A 20172-nucleotide genomic window follows, 5' to 3' on the forward strand; every position below is an offset into this window, starting at 1 on the left:
AGAATTTTTTCCAAGAGTTTGGTTTGCTCTGTCATCTGTCCAAGTCCGTGGAACAGTAGGTCCATGTAGCTTAGAAGTTTCTACTAGTAGGTCCATGTAGCTTAGAAGTTTCTACTAGTAAAATGACAGAATTGCCTTACACCTCTTCTTAAACCTTTTTTAGCTTAACCTGTCCTGAAAATGATTTCTTTTCTTTTAATTTAGGGCAGGCACGTTTTTTCAATGGATGTAAAAGAAGTTACTGTAGATGACAATTTGCGTTGGTACGGTCTTCTAATAGAGACCTGCGAATAAATTTATGTTCTTTCTTCAGAGTAGAAGGTCTGCAGATGATTCATAAGTAGCACGGTTTTTCAATGGTCACGTTTATTTTAGTGGGCATCCTTATGGGGTTTTCAAACCTACTGACTGGTCTCCTTTGCTTAACAGAAGAACAAAGTGAGGAGGCAGAAGGAGCTGCTAAGCCAGCAGCAGTAGCCGAGGAGGAGGAGAAAGACACAAGTGAGAGAGACAATAGTGAAGGCAAAAACTCGAATAAAGATTCTGGTAAGACGCTAGCATCCTTCACCTTTCTTTCCTCCACCCCATGCCTTGCAATCAGCCCTTCCGTCACCCCCACCAAAGCTTATTAAAAGCTTTTATTCATGTTAAACTGCCTGAACATTCCCACTACTATTCATTGCATGTGCATTTTGCATGTGATTTCTATCAGTAGCCTCCCATTGACCTATTTTTAATCATAACCATCTGACAGAATAGATGTGGATAAGTTGAAGAATATTACAGGACGACCAGCGAGATTATTTTTTAATCAAATCAGTTTGTGTGCTTGTAATTTTTTAAGCGCCTTTCATTAATCTTAGCGATACTTGTGAGTCCTCTGATGGCATATTAATTTTTCATAAGCACAGGATTAGATATCACTTGAAAATTCTCATTCAGTCACATGCAGCCCCCCAAACCACGTAACCCTAAAAATAAATGTTATTTTTCCTTGCCTTTTTACAACTTACACTCAGGAATTTGCTCTTTTTAAGGGCATCTATTTGAGGCATTTCAAACAAAATCCAGTGGAAAAGTTTACAGATGATTCAGCCTAAGAAAGAGGAAATATCATTGAAAAGGGATTAGGTGCTGGGTAATTTTGATCTTCTAGAATAGACAAATCCCAGTAATGAAAGCTACTGTCTTTGAAAACAAACCTTCGTGTCATGACATTTACTTGTGCACAAACAAACCCTAGGCCAGCATCTGGTGTGGATACCTAAGGCTTTTTCTGTGTTTGATTTGGCAAATATATGACTTCATCCATGCTTTGTATGTATGAGATGGAAATCTATGGTCGCAATGAATATTACATTGGCTACTTTTGCTGCACGCTATACCTAGTTTTATTATGTTGGACTCATTGAAGCAGAAGAAGTGCTGAAACGGGTTCAAGCCTATTAGTTTCAGGTGCTCATCTATCTTTTCCTTGAATTCCAGTGACAGCTGCATAGAAAGAAGCTTGTTTTCACTATGAAGACATTGGGTTGTGCAAAAGTATCATTTTTACATGCAAGTTTGTTTAAACCTGAATTATCCCATATTTGTCATTCGGTCTTTGCATATGTAGTGTTGCATTCCCTTCAAAAATTATTTGAAGGGCCTCTCTGCTCCCTGGTCCACATCACTCAATGCTACGTTTCTCTGAGGAGTCTAGTGAGATGGCGCCACTGAAATTTACGTCTAGGATATAGTGGCTAACATACGATCCTCATTGGGTTTAAACAAAGAGGACCTAAGGTTGGTATGGAACCTAAAGCAATGTAAAAAAGACGCCATAGCTGTACATTAGTAAACTGGCTCCTGAGGTTACTACAAGGGACTTAAAATACCTAGCGAGCAGTTAAGGTCAAGGATAGTGCCCTCTAAACCTCATTTGAAGATAATTGGGAATCGCAAGGTGATCGGTTTATTCATTCTCTTGGATGGACCTCATCAAGCCTAGCTGCTTGACTACTTCATGGAGGGCAGGCTTCTGTCTGCGTTCATTGGTGTCCTTCTCACAGTCGTACGAAAAGACTTTGCAAAGCACGTCCCTCTCATTCTTTAAAGGAACATGTAAAACACCCAGGTAGCACATTAATGTTAATTAAATAATGCTTATGTAATACTTTAGGTATATGACCTTATGCTTGGTTTTAAATATCTCATGTCTTCCAAAGAATGCTTTCTGGGAATCTCTTGAAAATGGATCCAGTCTTACCATTGAGGAAGAAGTCTTATTTGGAACATAGCACAATGAAAGGACTGTATCTCCTTGAGAAAGGTTTACCACTCTGTATAAATAATGGGCTCCATCACTCCCTAATGGTCTGATGAGTTATGTGCTTTCTTGGGTGCCTAATTGTACCATCTAGGCAGGACTTGAGCTTCTGAGAGAATACAGAGCATTGTGTAATATTAGTTGGTGAAAACAATTCTTTATTCCTGCAGAAATGCCTCCCCAGGTGTATCTATAGAAATGAAAATGGGATTTATGTACCAACTCAGAGCAGTTACTAAGATGCAAATATTTAGCCTTGAAACCTCCTAGACTTCAAAACAAACTCTTGTTACTGACAACTACCACAAACTTTTTTTGAAAGATTTTATTTGAAAGAGAGAGAGACAGAGAGAGAGAGAGAGAGAGAGCGTGCACACAGGCAGGCAGAGGCAGAGGAAGAAGCAGGCTTCCAGCTGAGCAAGGAGCCTGATCCCAGGACCTGGGATCATGACCTGAGCTGAAGGCACACGCTTAACCGACTGAGTTACCCAGGCACCCCTACCATAAACTTTTAACAAAGTTTTCCACTTTCTAGATTGAATCCGATTAGGTGAAAAAATTATTATGCAGATTTTTTCCTTGTAAATATTTCTAATGATTAAATAACCACTTATGTCTATGCTGTTTTTTCTTATGTCAGTTATAAATGTCAAAAAATACTAGCAAACTCATGCATTAACCACCTTTCTAAAGTGTTGGATGGGAAAACAGTGTGACCCCACTTCAACACAGAATTTTTTTAGGCAGAAAGGAATTAACACACGTTAGGAAGACTATGTTTGTGTAAGCTGTTGTGCTGGGTTGCTGACATTAATCTCTAGGACTGCAGCTTTCAAAATGAGACTTGGCAATATGCAAGTTATATTTGTTGAATATTCATTCATAATAGAAAAGCCTCCTAATGCCTCATTTATATTGTCATTTAAATCTAGTGCCACTTTAGATTAATTATAATCCAAATTATAGCTCTGTGCAGTACAAGAATTAATATAGAGTTTATCCAGATTAATACATTTGCATTGAAAATGTAATATGTCTCTGCCATGGCTAAGGGGACCACTTTTTAATAAGGGAGTAAACACGAGCAAAGATGGAAATTAACCTTCATTATTGCAATTAAAATTATCCTTTCATTCTAGTCTCATTAGAAAGAATACTGTACCAGTAATTATAATTTAGAATTATTTGTAGTTGAATAACATCCCCTGTTATATTCAAGTTTTATAGTATTCAAACTTTATCAAATACATTGATGGATAGATAATAACTCAGTTTTTTTGTTTCATTTTTTTCCCCCAGATTTGCTTTGAGTACATATGTGTTATTGGATTTTCCTCACTTATTATGAGTATAAACCACCTTATAACCACCTTCGGTATTTTAGGGATTGGAAAGTATTAAGTAGCAGCATCTGAACTGAAATGAATTATGTCATTTTTATATTAGCAGTCTCATGCAAGCTAAATAATCCCATAACTGACAGATAATCATTGGCTCATCTATTTGGCAGTGCTTATTTGTAATTAGATTTCATTTTTTAGTTAAAATGCATTAAAATGGCAATGTTTTTTGAGAACATCAGGAGGTCTTAATAGCACAAAATGAATTGTGATCTTATTTCAAAATTCTGTCTGGGGTAACAAGCAGGGTTTACTCCAAATAAAGTTGCAGTCATAAACTACGAGTAACCAGAAAAATTAATCAAAACCTTCCAAAATTGACAGGCCCTTATTTAATGTATTTCTGGGATAAGACAGTTCAGGAAAAGATCCAGAATTGATGCCCTATAATTTATTGGGTAGGCCATAATCCTTGAGATAGCACCCCGCAGAGTATTAGAAAGGCATGGGTGCATAAAATGTAACTTCCATCATCCTTCCAAAAAGTTCTGATGACCTACCTTATCTTTAAGAGTCTGTTTTTGTTATGTTATTGCATCTCAGGTTTCTCTGCTTCTTCTTATCAATGGCATCTGTTTCTGGGTGCCTATCTACAGTTGAGTGGTTGAGGGGGGCGGTTGGGAAGGGAGGATCTAGCACTTGTTTATAACTTCTTTTTAATTCAGAGTAAGGTGGTCCTTAGAAAGCCCCTAGCTTGCATTAAGATCACGATTTAATTAATGAAGTTAATAGCCAAACCATATTGAAGTTGACACATATATTGGGTAGAATACTACAGCCAACAGTTCTGGCAGTGGCTATGAAATAATGATCCTAAACTTGAACTCTTTACTTCCTTGATACAATTGGAAGGTCACTAAATTAAAAAAGAAGTATGTTGTTGATGAACATTAACAAGGGTAAAAATAAGAATATGGGTTAATTAGACGAAATATTTACACTAACCTCTAGCATAGTCTTAATACAATGTTTCAAACCTCAAAAGCAATGTTTTTTGTTCCTTTATAGTACCAACATTAGAATACATATGCTTATGAAAATAAGACTATAAATTTAATAGGTTTAGAAGTTTATGGAAAGTTTATTCTATATCTGATGTTCCTTAGGGCCTACAAGCAACCAGAGTCATGGAAATGATCTTTTAACTTGTGTGTGACAGTTTTTGATGGCATAGGGAATTGGACTGACTTATTATTTGGTCATGTCTAATTCTACCATGTACACAAAAGAATGATAAGGGGATATGACATTGTATTATTCTCTTAAGGGAACATACTCTTACTCATTAACGGAGAACTTTTTAAGAAAAATCTTTCAGTTTCACAGGGAAAAGTAACTGATAGACGTTGGCTGCTTTAAATGACAATCATTTTATAGAACTTTTCTGACACCATAGGGAGTAAATTTTATTTGCAGAATACTGTATGGCATATTATCTTCCTAAATGTTTATTTATATATTTATTTATTTAAATCAATTTGTGTGTGGTTTTTTTTTTTTTAAGATTTTATTTATTTATTTGACAGAGAGATAAAGAGGGAGCAGAAGTAGGCAGAGCAGCAGGCAGAGGGAGAGGGAGAAGCAGGCTCTCCACTGAGGAGGAAGCCCGATGCAGGGCTTGATCCCAGGACCCTGGGATCATGACCTGAGCTGAAGGCAGCTGTTTAACCAACTGAGCCACCCAGTTGCTCCCTAAATGTTTATTTTTAACATGTTTAAGACAATAGCACACAAAGGATGTTTTGTTTTGAGAAGAAAAAACATAGTTTTTGACACCAGAATTAAGTATGAGATACACATTCCTGTTTTGACCTATCTTGGATATCAAATACTTGGATATTGTTTAATCAATGTAATGAAATTCTTCAGTCTGTCCTAAATTTAAGTTCATTCAAATACAAATATGATAAACTATTTTTTCAAATATTTACAAAGAATCCAAATTTCTCCAAGGCATGTGTATATATAGGAAAAGTGTACTAATTCAAATAAAATCTAGTGTTTGTAAGTCCAAAAATCAATAGCAGTATAATTTGTTGAAAGCATAGCACTAATTCTGTACCTACCACAAACCTCAAAGGATAAAGTTATTGTCGTTGTGTCATTAAAATCCTATTTTAGTTTTGGTATCCTCAGAGCCACTCTTACTTTTAAATTTCTTTCTGAATTTAAAATTCCTAAAATTATTTATATGGTAGAAAACAGGCTTCTCTCTTCAGGACAGAAAAAGAACATTACTTTTTGGTTCATTTTTACTTTGTTTCCATAACATCCTTGACCTTATTTTTAAATTAAAAGTGGGTTATTTTGCAATAAGGTGCAATTTGTTCATTTATACGAACCGTATGTGGATTGAAAAAAAAATCAAGATAAATCTTCATGCACAGCATACAATCAGATTACGCCTAGACTCTATATTTACGCGGGGTCTGATAGCAATCAATGGTTTAGCTTCATTGCATTTCAAGATGTATTTGCACCCAGTTGTCCAGTGATAGTGTCCTCACCCTGGAAATAATTTAGTTGCAAATTGACTGGAAGATGGTGAAAATTGAAAGTTAAAATTAGAAATACTCATAATAAACAGCAGAAAAAAGGTCAGATGATGCTGCGCTATGATGAGATTGGAATGGATGGTAAATGAGGTTTTGTGTTTGTCGTGAGATGTATGTGACATGCCTACCCAATGTCGCTGTAATATCCAGCCTCACAGAGAAGATTATCGGGAAAATTGATGCTGGAAAGAATTTTCTGTTCGATTAGGAAATTAGAATTGCACTCTTTTCTTTGACGCGTGTGACGTTCCTGCACGTGACATTGCTCATCTAGGCAAAATTCTAAACCGTCTTTAACACCAAATATTCGGATTAACTTCATAAAACAGTTGTCTTCTTGAGATTTGAACCGTAATGTTATGTGTACAGCCAGCTGCTGAAATATCTAAAATAAAGTGCAATCACAAAAAGCAGTGACAGATACAGAATGTAGAGTAAAATTTTTAAATCCTGTATTCACCAAGTAAAAATATGATTTTCATTTCTAGATTGTAACTAGTTAGTTCTTCTTGGTATTTTGAAATGTGCTCAGCATCCAAGAATTTTAGTAAAGAGATAAGTAATTAAATGTTAGTAAAAGTAACTCTTTTCTAAGTTAGCTTTTCTGAATGGGAGTAGATTAGCTTTAATGTGATAAAGGCATTCTGAGACACCAGAGAGCATGTGTTATGGATGAATCTTTCAAGGTCACCTAGGGTTATCTAAACATGAGACAAGAGTACATTTTAAAATATATTTATAAAGCCCACTTAGTAGATAAAAAGAAGTGTGCTTTTTGCCTTTTGAGATTCACATCATTTGAAAGTGTTTGTCCAGTCATTTTTATGATTCAGTGGATTTGGAGTCAGAGCTATTCAAAAAAACATACAGTTTTCCGGAATTTGATGTTGTGAGTCTTTTAAAATTGAGGTGTTCTATTCTTTTTTGGGAATCAGGAATAATCACACCAGACAAGGAGCTAAAAGTCAGTGTGGGAGGGGGGACCCAGCCACTCCTGCTGGCAAAAGAAGAGGATGTTGCAACCAAAAGATCAAAACCTACAGAGGACAATAAATTCTGTCATGAGCAGGTAAAAATGTTTTTTCTCTTTGCTGTGTAAACTTGTTTTATTATTATTATTGTTATTGTTGTTATTTATTATTATCACTCCCGATAGTTTTAGAGACTCAAATGAGTTCATGCTGTTTGAAACATATGTAGACATTGTGATCAGCGATGCCGTTAACTCTTGGTGTTACTTCTGTGTTCTGAAGTCATCCGAGGCCATCCACTAACAGTGGCCATGTTTCTTCCATATTCTCCAGTTCTTTCAGTGTCCTTATTGTAACTACAATAGTAGGGACCAAAGTCGTATCCAGATGCACGTCCTGTCCCAGCACTCGGTGCAGCCCGTCATCTGCTGTCCCCTCTGCCAGGACGTCCTCAGCAACAAAATGCACCTCCAGCTACATCTGACACATTTGCACAGCGTGTCCCCGGATTGTGTGGAGAAGTTACTGATGACAGTAAGGAGCCCAAATGTTGCCTCGGGTGTGATGGGATCCCTCTAAAAGTATCAACACGACATCTGTAATTACTGGTTGAGAAATGTATTTTTTCTGCCTACTTAAAGCTCTCTTATGGACTGTGCTCTAGAAATCACAACCAAGGCCCATTTATATGTCATCTCTTTTGCTTACGGAGAAAGAAAATACGATACAAGGCAGAGCTCCTTCAGTAGCGTGCTTTACTGTCTTAGATCTATATCTATAATGTTATTTAAATGATTCATGTGGGCAAGTTGAGTTTGAAACTTTCCCGATTATCATTATATAAAAAAAATAGGCCGACAAAAACCTTTAAATCATATTTTTTTTTAAAAAAGAAAGGAAAGCAGCATTGCAACAGCATTGATCTGAAATTGAAAGGATAACCTTGGCCTAGAAGATCCATAAAAGGTCCCCACTTTCTTTTGGAAAAAAGGAAGTGGGATAGGCTCCTGGTCAGTGACAGATATGGTGGAGTCTGATTTCTGGGCTCCCTGTGACATAAACCTCTTTGATTCTTACAGGTGCCCGTGCCTGATGTGATGATGCCCAACAGTTTGCTCCTGCCAGCGGCTGCCTCTGAGAAGTCGGAGCGGGACACACCTGCAGCCATCACAGCTGAGGGATCTGGGAAATATTCAGGTATGCCAGCCTGGGCACAGGATGTGCAGAAAACACGTTTAGGGGGCTCGCGTGTGTGGTGATGTTCCAGGATTAATACTATCAAAGTTTTTTTTTTTTTGCCATTTTTTTTTTTTTTTTTTTTTTAAAGCATGGGGGTCGGGGACAAAACAAAAAACTGTGGTGTTTCTAAGAGCTACATTTTCCAAAGCACATTTAGTAACTGGTCATCTGTAACTGCTCTTAGGAGACCTAAGTGTCGAGGACCAAGAATATTCTGTGTGTTCTAATTCCTGAACGCTGAGGTCATGGCCCTTGGTATGCTGATGGCAATGTACTATAATTACTTTGCACTTGCTTTTTCACCTATCCTGGAATTCCTGGAGGTCAGGGGTGATTTCTTATTCACCTTTACATCCCCAGTACCCGGTACAGTGGTTGGCACATAGTAGTTGCTTGATAAGTATTTCTTCAAAGACTCAATTAGGGGCATCTGGGTGGCTCAGCCAGTTAAGTGTCTGACTCTTGATCTCAGGTCGTGAGTTCAAGTCTCGTATGGGGCTCCACTCTGGGCATGGAACCTGCTTTAAAAAAAAAGAAAAAAGGAATGGATTAAGCGGAAATCTTTAGAAGTTCATACTTACTCTATTTATTGGCGTTTAAGCAGTAGGGTCTCTTCCTGTAAGTGACATATTTGTGCTTTCTTCTACACAGGCGAAAGTCTGGTGGATGACAAAAGTACAGCAGGTCTTGACGATTCAAAGGCTAACGTGGAAATAAAGAGTGAGGAGCAGAAACCAGCTAAAGAACCCATGGAAGTATCAGAATGGAATAAAAACAGCAGTAAGGATGTGAAACTGCCTGACGCACTACAGGATCAGCTAAGTGAGCAGCAAAAAAGGCAACCCCTCTCTGTGTCGGACCGCCATGTTTATAAGTATCGCTGTAACCACTGCAGCCTGGCTTTTAAGACTATGCAGAAGCTTCAGATACATTCCCAGTACCACGCGATTCGGGCCGCAACGATGTGTAATCTCTGCCAGCGTAGTTTCCGTACATTCCAGGCTTTAAAAAAACACTTGGAAGCAGGCCACCCCGAACTGAGTGAAACTGAACTTCAACAGCTGTACGCCTCCTTGCCCGTGAATGGCGAACTCTGGGCGGAGAGTGAAACGATGGCGCAGGACGACCACACCCTAGAGCAGGAAATGGAGAGAGAGTATGAGGTGGACCACGAAGGGAAGGCAAGTCCTGTAGGGAGCGATAGTAGCTCTATTCCAGACGACATGGGCTCTGAACCAAAGCGGACCTTACCTTTCAGAAAAGGGCCAAATTTTACGATGGAAAAATTCCTCGACCCATCGCGCCCGTATAAATGTACAGTGTGTAAAGAGTCGTTCACCCAAAAGAACATTCTCCTGGTCCATTATAATTCAGTTTCTCATCTGCATAAGTTGAAAAAGGTTCTGCAGGAAGCCTCTAGTCCTGTTCCTCAAGAAACCAACAGCAGCACAGACAACAAACCCTACAAGTGCAGCATCTGCAATGTTGCGTACAGCCAAAGCTCAACCTTGGAAATCCACATGAGGTCCGTGCTCCATCAGACCAAGGCGCGGGCTGCCAAGCTGGAGCCCAGCGGCCATGTGGCCGGTGGACACAGCCTGGCAGCCAACAGTAGTCCTGGCCAGGGGATGCTAGATTCCATGAGTTTAGCAACAGTCAGCAGCAAGGATACCCACCTAGATGCCAAAGAATTAAATAAGAAGCAAAGTCCAGAATTAATCTCTGCTCAGCCTCCACATCACCCACTGCAGTCACCAGCACAAATCCAGATGCAACTCCAGCACGAGTTACAGCAGCAAGCTGCGTTCTTTCAGCCTCAGTTCCTAAACCCAGCCTTTCTGCCTCATTTCCCCGTGACCCCGGAAGCACTGTTGCAGTTCCAGCAGCCTCAGTTTCTCTTTCCGTTCTACATCCCCGGGACGGAGTTCAGCTTGGGGCCGGATCTGGGCTTGCCAGGCTCGGCCACGTTCGGTATGCCTGGCATGACGGGAATGGCTGGATCCTTGCTTGAAGACCTGAAGCAGCAGATTCAAACCCAGCATCACGTCGGCCAGACGCAACTCCAAATACTACAGCAACAAGCACAACAGTACCAGGCCACCCAGCCCCCGCTGCAGCCCCAGAAGCAGCCCCAGCCGCAGCCCCAGCAGCAGCCCCAGCAGCAGGCAGCGAGCAAGTTACTGAAACAGGAGCAAACGAACATGGCCGGTGCCGACTGCCCCATCCTGAAGGACGCGCCATCTTACAAGGAGGCAGAAGAGATTGCCGAAAAGCAAGAAAAGCCAAAGCAAGACTATACAAGCGAAGGTGAAGGACTCAAAGAAGGCAAAGACACGAAGAAGCAAAAATCCTTGGAACCCTGCATCCCACCACCCCGAATAGCTTCGGGGGCCAGAGGAAACGCAGCCAAGGCTTTACTAGAAAACTTTGGTTTTGAACTGGTCATTCAGTATAACGAAAACAGGCAGAAGGTCCAGAAGAAGGGCAAAAGTGGCGAAGGTGAAAACACCGATAAACTGGACTGCGGAACGTGTGGTAAATTGTTTTCCAATGTTCTTATCCTAAAGAGTCACCAAGAACATGTCCATGGGCAGTTCTTTCCATACGGAGCGCTAGAAAAATTTGCTCGGCAATACAGGGAGGCCTATGACAAGCTCTATCCGATTTCGCCATCTTCACCAGAAACGCCACCTCCGCCACCTCCACCTCCCCCTCTGCCTCCGGCTCCTCCACAGCCTTCCTCCTTGGGTCCTGTAAAAATCCCAAGCACGGTGTCCACTCCTCTGCAAGCGCCACCACCCACACCCCCGCCGCCACCACCGCCGCCTCCTCCCCCGCCTCCTCCCCCGCCTCCTCCCCCGTCTGCTCCCCCGCAGGTGCAGCTTCCTGTTTCTCTTGACCTTCCGCTCTTCCCTTCCATTATGATGCAGCCCGTGCAGCACCCTGCACTTCCTCCCCAGCTGGCCCTGCAGCTGCCCCAGATGGATACTCTCTCTGCGGATCTCACTCAGCTCTGCCAGCAGCAGCTCGGATTGGATCCCAACTTCCTAAGGCACTCTCAGTTCAAACGCCCACGGACAAGAATCACAGACGACCAGCTAAAAATCCTGAGGGCTTACTTTGACATCAATAACTCCCCGAGCGAAGAACAGATCCAAGAAATGGCAGAGAAGTCGGGCCTCTCCCAAAAAGTCATCAAGCACTGGTTTCGAAATACGCTTTTTAAGGAACGGCAGAGGAATAAGGACTCTCCGTACAACTTCAGTAACCCTCCCATCACTGTTTTGGAAGACATCAGAATCGACCCACAGCCCTCCTCTTTAGAACATTACAAATCGGATGCGTCCTTCAGCAAAAGGTCGTCCAGAACGAGATTTACTGACTACCAGCTTCGGGTTCTACAAGACTTTTTTGACACAAACGCTTACCCAAAAGATGATGAAATAGAGCAACTCTCCACGGTTCTCAACCTACCCACCCGGGTTATCGTCGTGTGGTTCCAGAATGCTCGCCAGAAAGCACGGAAGAGCTATGAGAATCAAGCAGAGACAAAAGATAATGAAAAAAGAGAACTCACTAACGAGCGGTATATCCGCACCAGCAACATGCAGTACCAGTGTAAAAAGTGCAATGTGGTTTTCCCCCGGATCTTTGACTTGATCACGCATCAGAAAAAGCAGTGTTACAAGGATGAAGATGATGATGCCCAAGATGAAAGCCAAACCGAAGACTCCATGGACGCCACTGACCAAGTAGTGTACAAGCACTGCACGGTATCTGGTCAGACGGAGGCCGCCAAGAGTGCCGCTGCCCCCGCGGCGAGCTCTGGCTCCGGGACCAGCACCCCCCTGATTCCATCACCCAAACCAGAACTGGAGAAGACCTCTCCCAAACCTGAATATCCCACAGAAAAGCCAAAGCAGAGTGACCCCACTCCCCCTTCCCAAGGCGCCAAACCAGCCCTGCCCTCAGCATCGACTTCCTCGGACCCGCCACAGGCCTCTGCGGCCCCACCGCAGCCCCCGCCACCCAAACAGCCCCAACTCGTTGGAAGACCTCCCTCGGCTTCTCAGACCCCGGTCCCTTCCAGCCCACTGCAGATTTCCATGACTTCTCTCCAGAACAGTCTACCTCCACAGTTACTACAATACCAATGTGATCAGTGTACCGTTGCCTTCCCGACTCTGGAACTCTGGCAGGAGCACCAGCACATGCACTTCCTTGCTGCTCAAAACCAATTCCTTCACTCTCCGTTCTTGGAAAGGCCCATGGATATGCCCTACATGATATTCGACCCCAACAACCCACTGATGACCGGACAGCTGCTGAGCGGGTCTCTCACGCAAATGCCGCCTCAGACCGGTTCCTCGCACACCACGACGGCCACGACGGTCGCCGCTTCCCTGAAGAGGAAACTGGACGACAAGGAAGACAACGCGTGCAGTGAAAAGGAGGGGGGAAACAGTGGCGAAGACCAGCACCGCGACAAACGCCTGAGAACCACCATCACCCCAGAACAACTGGAGATACTCTACGAGAAATACTTGCTGGATTCCAATCCCACCCGGAAAATGCTCGATCACATCGCACGGGAAGTGGGGCTGAAGAAAAGAGTCGTGCAGGTCTGGTTCCAGAACACACGAGCTCGAGAAAGGAAAGGCCAGTTCCGGGCAGTGGGCCCGGCCCAGTCTCATAAACGGTGTCCTTTTTGCCGAGCCCTGTTCAAGGCCAAGTCGGCCTTGGAAAGCCACATTCGCTCTCGGCACTGGAATGAAGGAAAGCAGGCAGGTTACAGCTTGCCGCCGAGCCCTTTGATATCAACAGAAGATGGGGGAGAGAGTCCTCAGAAATACATTTATTTTGATTATCCATCTTTGCCGTTAACTAAAATTGATCTATCAAGTGAGAATGAATTGGCTTCTACAGTGTCAACACCTGTTAGTAAAACAGCAGAGCTCTCGCCGAAGAATCTCTTAAGCCCTTCTTCTTTTAAAGCAGAATGTGCCGAGGATGTAGAGAATTTAAACGCCCCTCCTGCCGAGGCGGGATATGATCAAAATAAGACGGATTTTGATGAGACTTCGTCAATTAATACGGCCATCAGTGATGCCACCACCGGCGATGAGGGCAATGCTGAGATGGAAAGCACCACAGGAAGTTCTGGAGATGTGAAGCCGGCTTTATCTCCTAAAGAGCCCAAAACTCTCGACACTTTGCCAAAACCCGCAACCACACCTACCACGGAGGTTTGCGATGAAAAATTTCTCTTCTCTCTCACGAGCCCCTCCATACATTTCAATGATAAAGACGGTGACCACGACCAAAGCTTTTATATCACCGACGACCCCGATGACAATGCTGACCGCAGTGAATCATCCAGCATCGCTGACCCGAGTTCACCAAATCCCTTTGGATCCAGCAATCCTTTTAAATCCAAAAGCAACGATCGACCAGGTCACAAGCGGTTTAGAACCCAGATGAGCAACCTTCAGCTCAAAGTTCTCAAGGCTTGCTTCAGTGACTACCGAACTCCAACCATGCAAGAATGTGAGATGCTAGGCAATGAGATCGGTCTGCCCAAACGTGTGGTCCAGGTGTGGTTCCAAAATGCAAGGGCAAAGGAAAAGAAATTTAAAATTAACATAGGGAAGCCTTTCATGATTAATCAAAGTGGAACAGAAGGCACCAAACCAGAGTGTACCCTCTGTGGGGTGAAGTACTCTGCCCGCTTGTCCATCAGAGATCATATTTTCTCCAAACAGCACATTTCAAAAGTGAGGGAGACTGTTGGGAGCCAGCTTGACCGGGAGAAAGATTACCTGGCTCCGACCACCGTTCGACAGCTGATGGCACAGCAAGAACTTGACCGTATAAAGAAAGCTTCGGATGTGCTGGGCTTAGCAGTAACACAGCCAAGCATGATGGACAGCAGTTCCCTCCATGGCATCAGTCTGCCAGCAGCCTATCCAGGACTCCCCGGCCTCCCTCCAGTTCTACTCCCTGGAATGAACGGTCCATCCTCCTTGCCTGGATTTCCACAAAATTCAAACAGTAAGTCATTTCAAGGCGAGTCAGTCTAATTAATTAATTAATATTAGGCAGCCAATCACATGAAATCAAGAACAGGGTATACGTTTGGATCTCCTTGAATTTCAGTAGGTGACACCTTTACCTTATTGGAAACATATATGTTTTAGTGGCTACAAGTAAGAACCAGGAAGTAAGTCAAGATGAACATATATGCAGAAAAATAAAGACTAGGCAGGTCATTGCAGTGTCTCAGAAATATATTAATTATTTATATCGTTACATCCTTATGTCTTAAGAGAAGTATTCCTTTTATATAATTATTTTAATGCTGATTTCAAATGGCATTTTAGCACAAACATGTGACGTAATATTCAATATACATATTAATAAAGCAAAACATTAAATAATACTTTTTTGGATCTTAATTTATGTTCTTTCCAAGGAAAAGATTTTTTGTTGTTGTTGTTTTTGTTTTGGGTTTGGTTTCTTCTCCTTCTCCTGCTTCTGCTTCTGCTTCTTCAGTGTCAGGAAGTTCAGAAGTTAAGGGCCCTCTAGATACAGGAATGCACCCACATTACATCTAGCAGGTAATAAGCTTATGTTCAAAGTTTAACTCTTAAAAATATGACTTCTGTGATGATTTACCATTTAGCATTACTATAAGATTTTGATTTTTGTAGCACCCATTGTTATTTGCTATGTAAATAAATTTATAACCTTAGAAATATATTGCTATTACTCTATGACTTTATGCCCCACCACCACCCCATGTCTATAATTAAGTCATAACTAAATTCTAAAGCTGTTTGAGGCAACTCCAGATGATGAATCAAGAGATTCACCAAGAGAAATATATAATTTATGCAGTTTCGATTTCATGAGTAAGACTAGGTGTCTGATTATATTGGGTCAAAAAAATGGAATATAGCGTGCTAAGCCAAACATAAAATGAATGTTGTATGTTTCATTGTTTTATATGTTACATAAACATTACTATGCCAAGTAGAGAAAAGGGCTCTCTTACAATTTCTTCCTTAAAGTAAGTTTTATTTTTCAAATTAACAGTTAAAAAAACAACAACAACAGGAAAACACCAGTGGGGTTTTTCCTTTTTATAAGGAAATTTTGACATTCTTTAGAATGAACTAATTGCATCTATCTAGAAAGTTTCCAAAACACACAGAGCTTTTCTCATTTTCACAAATGGGACGTCTCGTAAATTTCAAACTTTTCAATGTCATCTTTCTCTTCTAAAACCAAAATTGCTCTGTGATTGTAGGAAGAGACTCCTATTTTAACTTTTAGCTTGGGAGACATGAAAACAATAATACGGAATTGCACTTTGACCACTGCCAGCTGCTCTGGTTTTCCCAGTCCAAGATGGCATTAGAGAGAAGCAGAATAGACCTACACGCATAAGGAATGTGCCCAAGAATGATTCTTCAGTGGCCTTTCCTTTAACTATCGTTACCAACTACCTTGCCCCTAAGTAACACCTTGGGCTTCATTATCTAGATATTCTTAGGGCCTGAAAATGTTAAAGCTACAATTACATGATTCATCTGTACATTTAAATTAAGTCAGACATAATTGTCTCAAGAATAATGCAGTGGTTTTTTTTGTTTGTTTTTGTTTTTTGCATATGACTGTACTAGTCTTCCTGTCCCACTTCACACGTAGCTGTGATTACTGACACATAGAAAAATGTCTTCTCTGGAAAAACTCCTGTGGTGACTTATGTAAAATAGAGATTTTCCACATAATGTCTGATGTAGAAAAACTCCTAAGGACAGTTACGAAAAATTTAAAATAAGATATTATGTGAAATAGAGTAAAATTTGGTACCTTACGTCCACTAAGGACTGTCTAAGGGTCTGTGCCTTTCATCTACAAGTCTGCTTTGATCGATGCTCACTATGGAGTCCCCGCTTCAATGGCAGCCGGAGCATCTTGTTTTTCTCTCCACCGGATCACAGGCCTTTGCTTGGACAGTGGGTCCTTCGCTGACTGCCCTCTGGCCCATCACTTTGAAACCAGCACCCAGAGGGCCTGTATGAGAGAAAGTGAGAAGGGAAGAGAGAAATGGTTATGAAATACTTCAATAACCTAACCTTTCTCCTCGTTCAACTCCGCGTAAATATAATTTATAACCTTCTCCCCCCCCACTCCGCCCAGAAACGTGGGCTCTGTTTGTAAGTATCAGAGTTGCAGGAAGATGTCCGAAGCATCTCTTCAGTGAGCAGTTTCTCTACATACATCAGTTGTTGAGGAACTCAGTAGTTTGAAGCTGTCGCTTTTTTCAATCATCGACCAAAACAGACCAGAGAATGTTACAAAGAGAAAAGGTCTGTGAATGTACCTACTAGAATTTGCAATTTCTCTTGAATACATTCTTTGTTTAAACATTAACACAGCAGGAGTACCAGCAGGACCCTCTCTGAGAGTCTAAGTTCCCACACTCCCAGTTCCCATCTTTTTTTAGGCTAATTTACCTGTGGTGGGTAATGCTCAACCTTCTAATTAGCTCATGGAGAGGAGCTATGGTTCTCCACCCTTCTCTCATCATCTTCCCACTGTGTTCTTTCTCCTCAAACAAATATCTCCTCTGCTTCATTGGAGAGGTAGACATACCAGCTAGGTGAAATCAAAAGAAGAAAAATACTTCCTAAGGAGCATATATCTGTGTTTCTCACATGCCCTGGGCTCTTGCCACAGCTTGATATATATATGAATAAACTTTGAGAATAGAACATGTTCGTCTTGGGCCTACTTTAATAGGATTTATTTATAGAAAAGCCTTCATTTTAAAGATAACCCATCCCTTTGAAGGTAAATCTGAGGGGTTTGATTCTAAAGAAATCACAAAAAAGGGACTCCATTGAATATGAGATGTGCCATAAAGCAATGTCTGATTCCAAAGGCTACATGCCAATATTGATTTCAGTTGCAGTGCACATGTTCAGTTTTAGTATTTATCAACCCCTAAGTTTCTGATTCAGTCACCCACTTTATTCTATTTTGGGTGGAATGGCTGTTCTGCTTCACCAGCTTTAACACTTACCTTGCTTCCAACAACTCTTCAAATTATTTTGTCTTTTAAGATCATAAGAAGGCCCTTTCAAGGGTAATGTGCATCATGTGTGCCTGTTGCCTGAATGATAACCCAGCCCTCTGTTCAGTATACTAATGACTAGTTCTTGTTTGCTAATAAAATGAATTATATTCTGCTTAAAAAATTTCCACATTTGTCTTTTTCCCTCATGATCATATGCAAAAAGGGCAAGTGGCAATAGCAAATCCCACACCTTTACACCTGGAAAAAATTCAAAAGCTTTAAATTTACATTTAATCCTTTTTTAAAAGATTTTATTTATTTGAAAGAGAGAGAGAGAACATGAGTAGGGCGAGGGATTGAGGGAGAAGCAGACTCCCCGCTGAGCAGGAAGCCTGATGCAGGACTCAATCCCAGGACCCTGGGTCATGACCTGAACCAAAGGCAGAAGCTAAACCAACTGAGCCACCCAGTCACTCCAAAATTTTCATTTAATCCTTGAGGATGTCGTCTTCCTTTGGCATTTTGCTCAAGATGAATAGAGAACTAAATTGATTTTCTATTTTTAACTTACTTACTTTATTGTTTTAAGCAGCGTCTGATTTTGGTATCTTCCATTAGTGTTTGGAAATACTGTCTAACCCAATTTCCTTAAACGGAACATTAGAACATGCCTTTTACATTTTTCTCATACTTTGGTGTAATTTACTAGCACATTTGGGGTAAATCTAGATAAGAGTAAGTCTTTCATAATTTTAGCACAATTGTCTTTGGCTCCATGTACATAATAAGTTTTATTTTCACCTCAAAAATAAATTTTCCCCCTGGGAAACCAAGATCAAGGAAACCTGAGGGAAAATAACTATATCTAAGATCATTGTGAGACAGGATTTTCTTCCAAAAGCGTAACTTTCGGGAATAGGCGGCTGTTCCAGGAGAATAAAACCAAACAAAATAATGATAATAAGAGATTATTTGTACAGAAAACTTTTCTCTGTCAGTGAAATTTCAGCGAACTGGAGTAGGAGTTAGGGAACAGGAACGAATGTATCTTTAACACTATAACTTGGTAACAGACATGAAAATTTGACATGCATTTAGTTTGTAGTTACCACCACTTCCTCTGTATCAGGATTACTGTTCAGTTTTTTCTCTTCCATTTCCGGTTTTCATCTACCAGTCGGCTTTTGTCTTTTACCATACGCCCAATGTACACTGTTCTTTATCCTTAATCTGCATCTCTTTTCCTAAAATTTTTCTTAATAGGTAATTATTTTTTTAAGATTTTTTTTATTTGACAGAGAGAGAGAGTGAGCACGAGCATGGCGAGTGGCAGGCAGAGGGAGAGGGAGAAGCAGGCTCCCCACCAAGCGGAGAGCCCGACGTGGGGCTCTCTTCCAGGTCTCCCGGATTCTGACTTGAACTGAAGGCAGATGCCCACATCAGGCTCCCTGCTCTGTGGGAAGCCTACTTCTCCCTTTCCCTCCCCCTGCTTGTGTTCCTGCTTTTGCTGTCTATCTCTCTGTCAAATAAATAGATTAAATAAAAAAAAAAAAAATGCTCACCTTAAATTATCATGTCAGAGAGATAGGTGACCCAGCAATTTTCTTAAATGTAGGGGACAAAAGCACTTAGGTGGAGGGGAGTGAAATTATTGAGTATGAAGTCTGGTTGAACTAGACCTAGAACTAAGGTTGGCTTTATGAATAGGCAAAAGAAGCTGAGTAGTATCACAGTATCATTCTAACAATGCAAGGAATGTTCTTCGGTCCTTAGTAAAGCTCCTTCCACCTGAATCACTCATGCCTAAAATTCTGTAATTAGATATTAATGCCTTTGATTTAATGAATTACCTTCTGTTAAATTAAAAATAGCATAGAATATCATGAAATAAGAATATGAAACCCCACATTATATAATTTAGCATATATTAAGCCTTTTCAGAAATAGCTGTGTTCAGGGACACCAGCATAGTTCAGTCACTTCAGTTCCAAACTCTTGATTTGGGCTCAGGCCCTGATCACAGGGTCCTGGCATCCAGCCTCCCTCCTCTGTTTTGGGCTTCGCACTCAAGCAGAGTCTGCCTGGATTCTCTTTTTCCCTCTCCCTTCCTCCCTCGCCCAGCCCAGTGCGTGTACCCTTGCGCAAATGTTCTCACACTTTCAAATAAATAAATCTTAAAAAAAAAATACATGTATTTAAGTCATTGATTCTTTCGCGCAAATACAATTTTATAGAGAGGCAAGTGGAAAGAAGAAAGGCCCAGGAGTGCCTGAATAAAAGCAAGGGAGTCGAGGGATTGGGACCCCAAAAGCAAATCCATTACTTCACGGTTTTCTTAGGGCTAGTCTATGTCCCATGAATCCGAGAAGTCTATCATACCGAACTGGATTAAAGATTCAGGAATTTATTCATTCATTCCTACCATCCCCCTGCAGATCTTAAGCCATTTTCATTTCATTGTGTTTCCAATGTGTCAGCCGTTCTTCTATAAAACGGGGATCCTTGCTATCAGTTTCTACTGGAAATACAATGTTATTTTCAAGGATTTTCCTTTTTTTTGCATTTTGAATATTTGTATTTTTAGTCTTTGAAATTGACTCAATTAGACAGGACC

The 20172-nt window shown here is 41.2% G+C and overlaps 1 protein-coding gene across 7 annotated transcripts in view; it reads left to right on the forward strand.

Moving 5' to 3' along the window:
- ZFHX4 (zinc finger homeobox 4) overlaps window positions 1-20172 on the forward strand; it is a 185881-nt gene that overhangs the window by 159613 nt on the left and 6096 nt on the right. For 6 of the 7 annotated variants that reach the window (XM_032316169.1, XM_032316164.1, XM_032316170.1 and 3 more), the window contains exons 6-10: window positions 430-546; window positions 7199-7332; window positions 7568-7768; window positions 8314-8431; window positions 9125-14524. In XM_032316169.1, coding sequence (XP_032172060.1) covers window positions 430-546; window positions 7199-7332; window positions 7568-7768; window positions 8314-8431; window positions 9125-14524 — 5970 coding nt within the window. The remainder of the gene's footprint in view (window positions 1-429; window positions 547-7198; window positions 7333-7567; window positions 7769-8313; window positions 8432-9124; window positions 14525-20172) is intronic. The other variant, XM_032316171.1, reaches the window with a different exon arrangement.

This window comes from Mustela erminea, chromosome 16, assembly GCF_009829155.1.
Source record: "Mustela erminea isolate mMusErm1 chromosome 16, mMusErm1.Pri, whole genome shotgun sequence".
NCBI lineage: Eukaryota > Metazoa > Chordata > Mammalia > Carnivora > Mustelidae > Mustela > Mustela erminea.